The sequence below is a fragment of the Hyla sarda genome, chromosome 2 (genome assembly GCF_029499605.1).
Source record: "Hyla sarda isolate aHylSar1 chromosome 2, aHylSar1.hap1, whole genome shotgun sequence".
In the NCBI taxonomy this organism is placed as follows: Eukaryota; Metazoa; Chordata; class Amphibia; order Anura; family Hylidae; genus Hyla; species Hyla sarda.
In genome coordinates, this window is record NC_079190.1 from 304,506,697 (window position 1) to 304,522,250 (window position 15,554).

Sequence of the window (15,554 nt, forward strand, 5' to 3'; positions counted from 1 at the left end):
TATGCCGCCGCAGCGCTATCAAAGACAAGTATTCTTTCAGCAGCGCATCGGGTCGGCTTCCCGACTAGATGTGCCGCTGTTACAATACTTCTCATTAAGTGTGCTGCCGGGGGCTTATGATAGTTCTGCGGGGGGAAAATATATACAGTGGTCCCTCCAGTTACGATGGCCCCGACATACGTTTTTTTCGACATACGATGGCCTCTCAGAGGCCTCTTGATGCTGATTGTCGAATCCGCAGTCATGTGACGAAATGACAATGACGTCGCCAGCCTGCGTCTATGCCGCCATTTAAGGAGCGCCGCCCGTGAGGAGAAGACATGAGGAGCTGGTGTGTATGACTTAGTAGCTCACTTACGTGGCGGAGTCGTTAACCCCTCACCCCGCGGCAGCATTAATGCTGCCGCGGGGAGAGGGGTTAACGCTACCGCTACAAAGCCCCCCAGGCCTGGGCCAATACCCCCCGGGCCTGGGCACAAATCCCCCCCAACCCAGGCCTGGGCACAAATCCCCCCACCCCAGGCCTGGGCACAAATCCCCCTCACCTCAGGCCTGGGCACAAAGCCCACCACCATTTCATGGACTCAGGAACCAATTACCAGTTTTCCATAGAGATATGTTCTCAACATATGATGGTCTCTGGGCTCCGGAACCAATTACCAGTTTTCCATAGACATATGTACTCAACATATGATGGTTTCAACATATGATGGTCCTCTCGGAACCAATTACCATCATATGTTGAGGGACCACTGTATACACATGCGCTGCAGGGGGCATATGATTGTGCTGCGGGGAACAATACCTATATAAATGTGCTGCGGGGAGCAAGACTTATATAGCGCAGCAGGGGGCAAGATATATAGAAACCCTGCAGGGGGCCAGACATATATGCCCCCCCAGCAATTCTATATATCTTTCCCCACCCAGACCGCTGACCGGGAGCGCTGCATCAGTGTTACCGGCGGGGATGCGACCCGCGTAGCGGGACGCGCCCGCTCGCGGCTCGCATCCCAGTCACCTCACCTGTCCTGTCCTCCCTAGGGCACGCGTGCGCCGGCTCTTTGCGATTTAAAGGGCCAGTGCGCCACTGATTGGCGCCCGGCTAAATCAGCGCTCTCACCTGTGCCCTCATTATAAAACCTCACTTCCCCTTCCCAGCATTGCTGGATCTTGTTGCCTCAGTGCCAGTGAAAGCGTTCCTTTGTATGTCCCAAGCCAGTGTTCCAGACCCTCTGCCGTTGCCCCTGACTACGATCCTTGCTGCCTGCCCTGACCTTCTGCTACGTCTGAACTTGCTCTTGCCTAATCCCTTGTACCGCGCCTGTCTCAGCCGTCAGTTGGGGTTGAGTAGCTGCAAGTCCATCCCGCTTTGCGGCGGGCTCTGGTGAAAACCAGTAACCCCTTAGACTCCGTTCCCCTGGTACAGCCCACGTCATCACCCCACTGACACAGAGGATCCACCACCAGTATCCTCACAGTATCCGGATCCTGACAGTAGATCCGGCCATGGATCCCGCTGAGGTCCCGCTGCCAGTTGTCGCTGACCTTACCACGGTGGTCGCCCAGCAATCTCAACAGATAGCGCAACAAGGACAACAGCTGACCCAACTGACTGTCATGCTGCAACAACTCCTGCCACAGCTTCAGCAACCATCTCCTCCGCCAGCACCTGCACCTCCTCCTCAGCGATTGGCTGCTCCCAGCCTCCGCCTGTCCCTGCCGGACAAATTTGATGGGGACTCTAAACTATGCCGTGGTTTCTTGTCTCAATGTTCCCTACACTTGGAGATGATGTCCGACCAATTTCCCACAGAACGGTCTAAGGTGGCTTTCGTGGTTAGTCTCCTGTCTGGAAAGGCCTTGTCATGGGCCACACCGCTCTGGGACCGCAATGATCCTGTCACTGCCACTGTCCAGTCCTTCTTTGCTGAGGTTCGTAGTGTCTTCGAGGAACCAGCCAGGGCCGAGACTACTTTGCTGAACCTAGTCCAAGGAAGTTCTTCTGTGGGCGAATACGCCATCCAATTTCGTACTCTCGCCTCTGAATTATCTTGGAACAATGAGGCACTCTGCGCGACATTCAAGAAAGGCCTATTCAGCAACACCAAGGATGTACTGGCCGCACGAGAAATTCCTGCTAACCTGTCTGAACTTATCCATTTGGCCACCCGCATTGACATGCGTTTTTCTGAAAGACGCCAGGAGCTCCGACTGGAGAAGGACCTTGTTCGCACCAGGAGATTTCTCTCCGCGGCTCCTCTCTTCTCAAGTCCACTGCAATCTGTTCCTGTGCCTTCCGCCGAGGAGGCTATGCTAGTGGACAGGTCCCGCCTGACCCTACAAGAGAGGACTCGCCGCCGTAACGAGAATCTATGCATGTACTGTGCTAGTACCGAACACTTCCTAAAAGACTGTCCTATCCGCCCTCCGATTCCTCACAAAGGTGAGACAGCTCTAGGTGTGAATTCTGCTTCTCCACGTCTTACTGTGCCCGTGCGGATTTCTCCTTCTGCTAACTCCTCCTTCTCAGCTGTGGCCTTTTTGGACTCCGGTTCTGCAGGAAATTTTATTTTGGCCTCTTTCGTTAATAGGTTCAACATCCCAGTGACCAGTCTCGTCAGACCACTCTACATCTCTTCAGTCAATGGAGAAAAATTGGACTGCACTGTGCGTTACCGCACAGAACCCCTGCTAATGTGCATTGGACTGCATCACGAAAAATTTTAATTTCTTGTCCTACCCAACTGCACCTCTGAAATTCTCCTCAGCTTGCCATGGCTCCAACGTCATTCTCCTACCCTTGACTGGACCACCGGGGAGATCAAGAGTTGGGGTTCTTCTTGTCTCAAACAATGCCTCACGTCTGCTCCTGTTAATCAAACCCCTGTGGCTCCACCTATACCAAGTCTGCCCAAGGCCTACAAGGACTTTGCCGATGTTTTCTGTAAAAAACAAGCAGAGACTTTGCCACCTCATAGGCCTTATGACTGCCCTATTGACCTCCTTCCTGGTACTACTCCTCCCCGGGGCAGGATCTATCCTCTGTCCGCCTCTGAGACTCAAACCATGTCTGACTACATCCAGGAAAATTTAAAGAGGGGATTCATTCGTAAGGCCTCATCCCCTGCCGGAGCGGGGTTCTTCTTTGTTTCGAAAAAAGATGGTACCCTACGGCCATGTATAGACTACCGCGGTTTAAATAAAATCACCATCAAAAACCGCTATCCAATGCCTCTAATCTCTGAACTCTTTGACTGCCTTCGTGGCGCCAACATCTTCACTAAATTGGACTTAAGAGGCGCATATAATCTCATCCGCATCAGGAAAGGGGATGAGTGGAAAACCGCATTCAACACCAGAGACGGACATTTCGAATATCTTGTTATGCCCTTTGGGCTCTGCAACGCCCCTGCAGTCTTCCAGGACTTTGTTAATGAAATATTTCGGGACTTGTTATATACCTGTGTTGTGGTTTACCTGGACGACATCTTGATTTTCTCCTCTAGTCTAGAGGAACACCGTCGTCATGTCCGCCTAGTGCTCCAGAGACTCCGCGAAAATCAACTGTATGCCAAAATGGAGAAATGTCTCTTTGAATGTCAATCTCTTCCCTTCCTAGGTTACCTAGTCTCTGGCCAGGGACTTCAAATGGACCCAGACAAACTGTCAGCGGTGTTAGATTGGCCACGCCCTTCTGGACTTCGTGCTATCCAACGCTTCTTGGGATTTTCCAACTACTACCGACAGTTTATTCCTCATTTTTCCACCATTGTGGCCCCTATTGTGGCCCTGACCAGGAAGAATGCCAACCCTAAATCCTGGCCTCCTCAAGCGGATGAGGCCTTCAATCGCCTCAAAACTGCCTTCGCTTCTTCTCCAGTGCTGTCCAGACCTGATCCATCGAAACCCTTCTTGCTGGAAGTGGACGCCTCCTCAGTCGGAGCCGGAGCCTTACTCCTCCAAAAAAACTCTACCGGTCATAATATTACTTGTGGTTTCTTTTCTAAAACCTTCCCTTCTGGCCATCAAGTTAGCTCTCGAGGAATGGAGGCATCTACTGGAGGGTTCCAAACACCCCATTGTCATTTACACTGACCACAAGAATCTCTCGTATCCGTCTGCCCAACGTCTGAACCCTCGCCAGGCTAGGTGGTCGTTGTTTTTTGCCCGCTTTAACTTGGAGATTCACTTTCGTCCTGCTGACAAAAACGTTAGGGCTGACGCCCTTTCACGTTCATCTGATGCTACCGAATCTGAAGTCCCTCTACAACACATTGTACCTCCTGAGTGCCTGGTCTCCTCTGCTCCAGCTTCTATTAGACAAACTCCTCCTGGAAAGACCCTTGTCCCTCCACGCCAGCGCCTCAAGATCCTCAAATGGGGACATTCCTCTCACCTCGCTGGCCACGCTGGCGTCAAGAAGTCCATCCAGCTTATTTCCCGTTTATATTGATGGCCCACGCTGGAGGGTGATGTCACTGATTTTATTCGGGCCTGTACAGTTTGTGCCCGGGACAAGACCCATCGCCAGAAGCCTGCTGGACTCCTCCATCCTTTACCTGTTCCTGAGCAGCCATGGTCTCAAATTGCCATGGATTTTATTACGGATCTGCCTGTATCCCATGGCAACACCGTCATCTGGGTGGTCGTTGATCGTTTCTCCAAAATGGCACATTTCATTCCACATTTCGTCCAATTTGTATCGAAATTTTGGAGAGCTCTCTGTAATCAATTAAAAATAAAATAAAATTTCTCATCCTCCTATCACCCCCAATCCAATGGGCAAGTAGAGAGAGTTAACCAGATCCTTGGTGACTATTTGCGACATTTTGTTTCCTCCTGCCAAGACGATTGGGTCGACCTTCTACCCTGGGCTGAATTCTCATACAATTTCAAAAACTCTGAATCCTCCGCCAAATCCCCGTTCTTTGTGGTGTACGGCCGTCACCCTCTACCCCCCCTCCCCATTCCCACTTCTTCTGGATTGCCTATAAGCTGGGACCACGTTATCTTGGACCTTTTAAAATCAAGAGTCAAATCAATCCTGTCTGCTACAAACTTCTTCTTCCCCTTTCTCTCAGTAATCCTAACTCCTTTCATGCTTCACTTCTCAAACCTCTCGTTCTTAACCGCTTTTCTCCCAAGGTTGTCGCTCCAGCTCCTGTCTCTGGCTCCTCCGATGTCTTCGCTGTTGAGGAAATTCTCGCGTCCAAAATGGTCAGAGGTAAAAAAAAAAATTCTCGTAGATTGGGAGAATTGTGGCCCCGAAGAGAGGTCTTGGGGGCCCGACGATAATATCCTCGACAAGGAGCTCATTCGCAGGTTCTTGGGCTCCAAAAAGAGGGGGGGACCCAAGGGGGGGTACTGTTACACCGAGCGCTCCGGGTCCCTGCTCCTTCCCGGAGCGCTTGCGGCATTCACCTTCCTGCAGCGCCCTGGTCAGACCCGCTGACCGGGAGCACTGCATCAGTGTTACCGGCGGGGATGTGACCCGCGTAGCGGAACGCACCCGCTCGCGGCTCGCATCCCAGTCACCTCACCTGTCCCCCGTCGGCTCAGTCCCGGCGCTCGCGGCCCTGCTCCCTAGGGCGCGCGCGCCGACTCTCTGCGATTTAAAGGGCGAGTGCGCCACTGATTGGCGCCTGGCTCAATCATCGCTCTCACCTGTGCCCTCGTTATAAAACCTCACTTCCCCTTCCCAGCATTGCCGGATCTTGTTGCCTCAGTGCCAGTGAAAGCGTTCCTTTGTATGTCCCAAGCCAGTGTTCCAGACCCTCTGCCGTTGCCCCTGACTACGATCCTTGCTGCCTGCCCTGACCTTCTGCTACGTCCGACCTTGCTCTTGCCTAATCCCTTGTACCGCGCCTGTCTCAGCCGTCAGTTGGTGTTGAGTCGCTATCTGGTGGAACGACCTGAGGGTTACCTGCCGCTGCAAGTCCATCCCGCTTTGCGGCGGGCTCTGGTGAAAACCAGTAGCCCCTTAGACTCCGTTCCCCTGGTACGGCCCACATCATCACCCCACTGACACAGAGGATCCACCACCAGTATCCTCACAGTATCCGGATCCTGACAATTGGTACCCTGGATAATACACAAGGCGCAGCCCTCTCCCCTTTCTTTCTCTTTCCATAGGTCATTCTTCAGCTTGGACAAAGATGCTGCAGCAGCTAGACAGGATTATGTTCATGACAGTATAGGAACCCCTAGTGGTGTTTTTTTTTTATAAGCCATGATTTCTATAAAAATAACATTTAAGATAACATTTTCTTATAAAGTGCATTATAAATGTCACTGTGAGCCAAAAAACAATTCCCCTCTCTTTCTCATGATTGGTGGGGGTCTCAGCACTGTCTTTGTGACATGTCAGATGTTTTTTTGAAAAGACAGGGACGCTTACAACAATAGGTCATGAAAGGTCTGATGACACATTATCTTTCAAGAACTAAGTTTTACTAAGTGCATCCGATCTGGAAACTGACAGAAGCTAAAAACAAGAAGAAGAATGCCATTTTATACTTTAGTTATTCTGAGATATTTATTTACTGCTTTTTACTAATTTTTTTTTTTCTTCTTATATCCCTGTAGGTTGCAACTCATGGGGAAACTAACCGGGCACATGGCACCAGTGATGTGCTTGACAGTCAGTAGCACCACAAATAACCGGGATCTAGTTATCACTGGATCTAAAGATCACTATGTGAAGGTAATTGTTTTTATATTTCCTGTTTTGACTTTCACTTATACAGATTTAATTGTTGAAAACATTTGCAGTTAATGCAGCATGTGCAGTTTACTACAGATGCTCTTAGCCCAGCTCAGGGAATGGCGTAGAATAGAGTTAGCATAGTTTTGAAGATGTGTAGCACAGTTAGCCTAGCTAGCTTAGTTATATGGGCAGATGAAGCATAGTTTAGGGAGGGAGCAGAGGGTGTAGCCTAGATAGCATAGCTTAATTCTACAAGCAGATCTTGTACAGTAAAGGGACTACAACTCCCAGCATGCCTGGACAGCCAAAAGATGTCCAGGCACGATGAGATTTGTAGTTTTGCAACAGTAGCAGAGGCAATTGCGCTCTGCTATGTTAATTTAGCAGAAGTTAGTATGCTCTGCTACATTACCATAGCAGAGTGCAATTGCCTCTCCAACATTAACGGAACAGAGCGCAATTGCTTCTGCTACATTAATGTAGCAGGGCAAACTTGCCTCCCTACCCTCATACCCTATGGGATCTATGGGGGTAGGGAGGGGCGGGTCACAGGGCCAAACTACTCAGCAAACATGTGGGTAAGTAGAGGGGCGTTAGTCCTCTTCTTCATCTATGTCCTGGCTGTCCAAGGGGAATACAAGATCTGCTTGTAGAACTGAGCTACGTTAACTGCGCTACACCCTCCGCTCTTAAACGATGCTACGCTCCCTAAACTAAGCTACATCCACCTTAGGGTGTCAAGCCGGGAGGAAAAATAAATCTGAATCCCCAGCCACTCACTGGCAGAGGATTGGGATGCTTAACTCCAGGAGTTGGGATGTATTGGTATTATTACTACTGGGACGGCTGCTCTGGACCAGTGGCAGGGCTGCACATTATCGCTAATTTGCTGGAGTGTGGAGAGTTAATTTATATGCTCAGCACACAAAAAATAAAAAGAAGTTGCGGAGCAGCTCACCAGATCCGAAGTGGATAGTTGAAGATGTCACATCGTGGTCAGGCGGCAGGAGGAAGGGGAGGTTGAGATGGTACGAGGGAATCAGGCGTCGGGCCACAGCCGCGTCGCACCGCTTGGTGCTTCGTCAGGCCCCTAGCATGTGAACAGGGACATAGGTGAAATATTTCATATAAACGCTCCCAATTCATTTTTGTCATTAAGGCCTATCGGCCCTGTGCATTTAATCTAGCTTCTTTTAATAATAATGTTTGATGTCTATTTTTACCTGATATGGTTATTTCAACCCTTTCTAAGGCACCAAACTTCAATGCAGAACTATTACTGTTGTGAACAGTGACCATATGCTCAATAAATCTTGTGGAACCTTTTTTTTGTAATTAGTGATCTTACATGTTCTCTGATCCTATGAAATAGGGGTCTCTTAGTTTGCTCTATATAGGAAAAGCCACATGTACATACCATGCAGTATACGACAAAATCCGATCTGCAAGTGACCGGTTGTTTTACATACACTGTATAATTGCCTAGTTTTATGATTTTGCTTTTCAAATTCATATTACAAAAAGAGCACATACCACAAGAGTGGTTCCCTATTGGTCTAGTATCAGTTAACCATTTCGTGTGTGAAGTTTTTTTAACTTTCAAATAATCTTAAATTATCTGAGAATTTGGTCTATGCGTTTTCTTGCTTGTGTAATAACTTCAGAGGGATAACCTCGTATTGACAGATGGATTGATAAATCAGCTAGCTGTTGTGAAAGTACAGCTGAATCACTGTTAATTCGCTTCAAGCGAATCATTTGGCTGTATGGAATACTATTATTTGTCTTTGCTGGATGATAGGAATTGTAATGGAGAAAGGCGTTGCAAGCAGTTTCTTTTCGGAAACCTGATGTATTAATCTGCTGATTTTTTTTGTCCTAAATGTCCTAAAATCAATGTTGTTACCTCTAAAATCAAGGTTGTAACACAAATGTTAAAACATGTTCATGTCATTTATGTCGTTTAAATATGTGACAAACTCTTCAAATTGCTGAGGGGTCCCGGCCTAAATAATGAAAATATCATCCACAAATCTAAGTATTTTGACCATATATTGGAGGAATGGGTTTAGAGGTGTGAAAATTTAAAATTGTTCAAAGATTGCAAGGAAAATATTCGCATAGGAACAAGATACAGGGGTCCCCATCGTGGACTCCTGTACTTTTCTATAGCAATCTCCATTGTGATGAAAACAATTAGTAAGAATCAACCTCATCGATTCCACTACAAAATTGACAAAGTCTGTATACTTTTCAGTGGACAGTAGAAATGTTTGGAGAGCCTCCACCCCCGAATCATGCAGGATGCGGGTGAAGAGGCTCTCCACATCTATAGAAGCCAGGCTGTAGCTATCATGCCATTGGAAGTTATTTAATGCCGCAATAAGGTCACTACTATCTCTCAAAAATGTAGGGATAGTTTTGAGGAGGGGAGATATTAACCACTCTATATAGCTTGAGAGGAATTGGGTAGGAGAACCTATACCCGCAACTATTGGTCTTCCAGGAGAAGGATTTTTTTGTTTATGCGTTTTTGGAAGTATGTATATGTGTGTTTGGATTGATTTACAGGTAGAAGTTTTTCTGCAGTTTTTTCACTTAAAATAAATTTTTTTATGTTTTTCCTTAATAATGTGCGCACTTTATCCATAGTTTTCAAAATTGGATCAGCTGAAAGTTTTATATACGTAGTACTATCATTTAACTGCCCTGCAATCTAATTTTCATAATCTTTAGTCCACCATACGACTACTGCACCACCTTTGTCGGCCCTCGATATAGTGATATCTGTCCTAGAGCTTGCTGTTCTTTTTTAGAGATATTGTCCATTGCTTTAGGAGAATGCAGTGCTTTAACTTCCTTTAATATAGCTTTATGGAACAGATCAAATGGGCTGCCTGGTGGTATCAGAAGTCTGAATTTGGAATGTTTGCTGTCAGAAAAATATCTGCCTGTTTCATTTTCCATGTTGTCATTATGTAACAATATTTCTTCATCCTCTATTGTGTAATAAGTCGGACCACCTCCTTTAATTATCCAAAAACCGAGTGGACCAATTGTGCATTGAGTTTCACCCTCTAACTGTGCAGTATTTTTAATAGGTTTGAGTTTTTGAATAGTTGCAACATTTTTTTTTAGATTGATTTAGCTTTAAATAATTCCTCCTCAAAAATTGTAAAATTAAACTCCTCCTTTAATCCAAAATTTAGACCTTTATCTAGTACGGATATACATTCCAAGGGCAATTCCACATCAGTGAGATTTATGACTAGGGTTTGTTGTTCGGGTCCCGCCAGAAGACTACTTTTCTCTTGAAATTTCTTTAGATGGTTTTTCCTCCTCCGTACTCCTCGCCTTGTATGCGTCCTCTTTGGGGGGGAAAATGGTCCACCGAATTTTGATTAGTAGAATGTTGCTCTGATTCTTTGGGACTAGATTCGGATTCTGTAATCAGATGCTCTGGTATTCCTTCTCTGATTTCCGTATGGTTTGAATTTTCTATTTTTTGTTGTTACATTTCCCTTCTGTTGCATTGTATTTTTATTCCACATGAAAATCTGATTGGTTTCAAAATCTTTTTTGTCTCTTAATAGTTTATCACGTTTAATTTCCTTAATAGTAACTTGCAATGTATTTAACTTTTTTCCATATTTTTCATAAATGTAGCAAACTTATCATCCGATATGCGAGTCTTGTATTCTAATTTGCCTTACATAAATCTGCAGTAATACGTTCATATTCTATCCTGTTGTTATGATTCGGCTAGCTGGATGTGGATCCTCTGTGTCAGCGAGGGATTGGCGTGGACCGTGTCGGTGGACCGGTTCTAAGGTTGCTACTGGTATTCACCAGAGCCCGCCGCAAAGCGGGATGGTCTTGCTGCGGCGGTAGCAACCAGGTCGTATCCACCGGCAACGGCTCAACCTCGCTGACTGCTGAGAAGGCGTGGGACAGAAGGACTAGGCAGAGGCAAGGTCAGACGTAGCAGAAGGTCGGGGCAGGCGGCAAGGTTCGTAGTCAATAGCAACAGCAAGAGGTCAGGTACACTGGTAAGGCAAACACTGTAACGCTTTCTCTGGCACAAAGGCAACAAGATCCGGCAAGGAAGTGAAGGGGAAGTGAGGTAATATACACAGGGAGCAGGTGGAAGCTAATTAGACTGATTGGGCCAGGCACCAATCATTGGTGCACTGGCCCTTTAAATCTTAGAGAGCTGGCGCGCGCGCGCCCTAAGGGGCGGAGCCACGGACGCCAGGACGTGACAGCCGGGGACCGGGACAGGTGAGTGACTTGGGATGCGATTCGCGAGAGGGCGGGTCCCGCTATGCGAATCGCATCCCCGCCGGCAGAGTCAGTGCAGCGCTCCCGGTCAGCGGGTCTGACCGGGGTGCTGCAGAGAGAGAAACGCCGCGAGCGCTCCGGGGAGGAGCAGGGACCGTAACAGTACCCCCCGCAGAACCAGAGTCCAAGAAGGCCAAAGCTGAGAAGGAGGAGTTGGCAGAAGGAGAAATCCGTACGGGCACAGTAGAGACGTGGAGAAGCAGACTTCAGACCAAGAGACGCCACTCCCACGTGAGCTGGGTGCGTGCGTGCATTTCCCAGACGTGGAGGACGAATAGGGCAATCCACCAAGAAATGTTCGGTACTAGCGCAGTACAGACATAAATTTTCATCTATGCGGCGAGTCCTCTTTTCATGGGTCAGGCGAGACCGATCCACTTGCATAGCCTCCTCGGCGGGAGGCACAGGGGTAGATTGCAAAGGATACTGTGAGAGAGGTGCCCAGAGATCAAGGTCTTTTTCCTGGCGGAGCTCCTGGCGTCTTTCAGAAAAACGCATGTCAATGCGGGTGGCCAAATGGATAAGTTCATGCAGGTTGGCAGGAATTTCTTGTGCGGCCAGCACATCTTTGATGTTACTGGTTAGGCCTTTTTTAAAGGTCACGCAGAGGGCCTCGTTATTCCAAGACAATTCGGAGGCGAGAGTACGAAATTGGATGGCGTACTCGCCTACTGAAGAATTACCCTGGACCAGGTTCAGCAGGGCAGTCTCGGCAGAAGAAGCTCGGGCTGGTTCCTCAAAGACACTTCGAATCTCAGCGAGGCAGTGACAGGATCATTGCGGTCCCAGAGCGGTGTGGCCCATGACAGGGCCTTCCCAGAGAGGAGACTGACCATGAAAGCCACCTTCGACCGCTCTGTAGGAAATTGGTCCGACAACATCTCCAAATGTAGGGAACATTGTGACAGGAAACCTCGGCAAAGTCTAGAGTCCCCATCAAATTTGTCCGGCAGGGACAAGTGGAGGCCAGGAGCGGGCACTCGCTGCGGAGGAGATGCAGGAGCTGGCGGAGGAGATGGTTGCTGCTGTAGCTGTGGCAGAAGTTGCTGTAGCATGGCGGTCAACTGCGACAGCTGCTGTCCTTGTTGGGCGAACTGTTGTCCAAGTTGCTCAATCTGTTGGGACTGCTGGGCGACCACAGTGGTAAGGTCAGCGACAACTGGCAGTGGGACCTCAGCGGGATCCATGGCCGGATCTACTGTTATGATTCGGCTAGCTGGATGTGGATCCTCTGTGTCAGCGAGGTTGCTACTGGTATTCACCAGAGCCCGCCGCAAAGCGGGATGGTCTTGCTGCGGCGGTAGCAACCAGGTCGTATCCACCGGCAACGGCTCAACCTCGCTGACTGCTGAGAAGGCGTGGGACAGAAGGACTAGGCAGAGGCAAGGTCAGACATTGCAGAAGGTCGGGGCAGGCGGCAAGGTTCGTAGTCAATAGCAACAGCAACAGGTCAGGTACACTGGTAAGGCAAACACTTTAACACTTTATCTGGCACAAAGGCAACAAGATCCGGCAAGGAAGTGAAGGGGAAGTGAGGTAATATACACAGGGAGCAGGTGGAAGCTAATTAGACTGATTGGGCCAGGCACCAATCATTGGTGCACTGGCCCTTTAAATCTTAGAGAGCTGGCGCGCGCGCGCCCTAAGGAGCGGAGCCGCGCGTGCCAGGACGTGACAGCCGAAAACCGGGACAGGTGAGTGACTTGGGATGCGATTCGCGAGCGAGTGAGTCCCGCTATGCGAATCACATCTCCGCCGGCAGAGTCAGTGCAGCGCTCCCGGTCAGCGGGTCTGACCGGGGCGCTGCAGAGAGAGGAACACCGCGAGCGCTTCGGGGAGGAGCAGGGACCCGGAGCGCTCGGCGTAACACCTGTTCTGATCTAAGACTAATTGTGGTAAATTCAGTGAGTGTTGCAAATGCAAATTGTCCCATTTTTGCAAAAATTCTGGACAATCTAAAAATTGAGATGGAGGTTTATAAAGTCTAAGACCTCTAAGTGTATAACCCTGCAATTAATTAACAGTCCAAAAAAGTTTGGTCTTCCGTTCAGGTAGAATTTGGATTTTATGCTCCAATGATTTTGTGCTGAGAATATGAATCACTTCACTTTGTTGACAAGCAGAGAAAAATCCCCCATCCCCCCCCCCCCCGCTACAAAAGCATTAGTTTTAGCTGCACTCACTGTGTCTATATCCATTCTGAACACAGTGAAAAAAAATATATTTTTTTTATTTTAAAGAATAATAGTGTGCTCTGGAAGTATAAGAATAAATCAGTGCAATCACCTTAGAAAAATAGAGAGAGATTCCGGCACTGCCATGGCCTTCCTAATATAGTCCATATGTTTTATGTCTGCTGATAGCCAAATCAATGCAAAACTGTGGATCAACGTGGGTGGTGCTACACGCCAAATAGACAGACAAAATCAGTGCACAAAAAAGAAAAAGAAGTTGCGGAGCAGCTCACCAGATGCGAAGCGGATAGTTGAAGATGTCACATCGCGGTCAGGCGGCAGGAGGACGGGGAGGCTGAGATGATACGGGGGGAATCAGGCATCGGACCACAGCCGTATCACAACGTTTGGTGCTTCGTCAGGACCCTATGACGACATCATGTTCTCTCCGCTGATTTTAATTATATGCAGTGTCATGTGTTGCAGGTAGTAGGTGTAACCTGCAAATTAACTCTTGAGTGCTCAAAACAAAGAAGGTGAGTGAATTCAATTAAAATCAATTATAGAGAAAACATACTTGCATGTGAACAGGGACATAGGTGAAATATTTCATATTAACATTCCCAATTCATTTTTATCATTAAGGCCTATCGGCCCTGCTGCATTTAATCGGAGAATCCATCTAGCTTCTTTTAATAATAATAATAATAATAATAATGTTTGATGTCTATTTTTACCTGATTTATTGAGCATATGGTCACTGTTCACAACAGTAACAGTTCTGCATTGAAGTTTGGTGCCTTAGAAAGAGTTAAAATACCCATATCAGGTAAAAATAGACTTCAAACAATATTATTAAAAGAAGCTAGATGGATTCTCCGATTAAATGCACAGGGCCAATAGGCCTTAATGACACAAATGAATTGGGAGCGTTAATATGAAATGTTTCCCCTATGTCCCTGTTCACATGCTAGTAAGTTTTCTCTATAGTTGATTTTAATTGAATTCACTCACCTTCTTTGTTTTGAGCACTCAAGAGTTAATTTGCAGGTTCCACCTCCTACTTGCAACACTGCATATAATTAAAATCAGCGGAGAGAACATGATGTCGTCATAGGGGCCTGACGAAGCACCAAACGGTGCTACACGGCTGTGGCCCGACGCCTGATTCCCCATCTCAGCCTCCCCGTCCTCCTGCCGCCTGACCGCGATGTGACATCTTCAACTATCCGCTTTGGATCTGGTGAGCTGCTCAGCAACTTCTTTTTCTTTTTTGTGTGCTGATTTTGTCTGTCTATTTGGCGTGTAGCACCACCCACGTTGATCAACAGTTTTGCATTCATTTGCATTAATCAGCAGACATAACACATGTCTTTTTTTGGACTATATTAGGAAGGCAAGGGCAGTGCCGGAATCTCTCTCTATTTTTCTAAGATGATTGCATTAATTTATATGCTGCCTGCTCTTCTAAAGTTACGTAACAGAGCAGCAATTGCTGCCCGGTTAGTTTCCCCATGTCTCTTGCATGCTGTGAAGTCAGCAGCATACTTTTGGAGAGGCAGCTTGCAGCCTGGGTCTTTTATTTACTTATATAAGTGAATACAACTGACAGGTCCAATGCGCTGCTGTCCGCTTAACATTCACCACCCCTGTGATCCTGTGTGCTGGCGTATCTGACACCCCATTCAAAACACCAACCTCTGTCATATGTCTGTGGACTGGAGTGCCTGGGCTACCAGCATATAAAACAATAAACTTGAAGGTTATTTTCTGGCTTCTATCGGGGGATTATTGGCTACTAAGTAGGATTTTATGGCTACTAAGGGAAATTACTGGCTACTGGGGGGGATTACTGCCTTCAGGCTTGAATTCCACTAGTTTTTTGGGGCGAAAAACGCCAATTCTGCCGCATGGCGTTTTTTCGGCCAAAAAAACGCTGCGGCAAGATCAATGAGAGCTGAAATGGCAAAATTCTTATTCCACTTGGCGTTTTTCACTTTGGTGTTTTTTTTTTTAATCCTTTTGGTGTTTTTTCACTCTTTTTTGGTATTTTTCAGATCGTTGGTAATCGCAGCATGTTGAGCCACTGGCGATTTTTTTGTCAAAATCGTGGCATTTTTCTCCCATAGAAGTCTATGTGAGTGAAAAAACGCCAAGAAAAACGATATGTGGGTTTTAACTTTGGCGTATTTGTAGATGGTTTTCATTCTTTTTTGGACCTTAGCGATCCAAAAAAGTGATGGAGATACTATTTTTTAATAATATTTTGTAGGGTACCATTAAAAAAAAAGATACAGTAGTGAAGAACAAAATTGTATATAACAAAATGT

The 15,554-nt window shown here is 47.3% G+C and overlaps 1 protein-coding gene across 2 annotated transcripts in view; it reads left to right on the forward strand.

Annotated features, from left to right (window-relative positions):
• Nucleotides 1-15,554, forward strand: part of KIF21B (kinesin family member 21B) — a 768,527-nt gene that overhangs the window by 711,577 nt on the left and 41,396 nt on the right. For both annotated transcript variants that reach the window (XM_056557609.1, XM_056557610.1), the window contains one exon: nucleotides 6,589-6,706. In XM_056557609.1, the coding sequence (XP_056413584.1) occupies nucleotides 6,589-6,706 (118 nt within the window). The remainder of the gene's footprint in view (nucleotides 1-6,588; nucleotides 6,707-15,554) is intronic.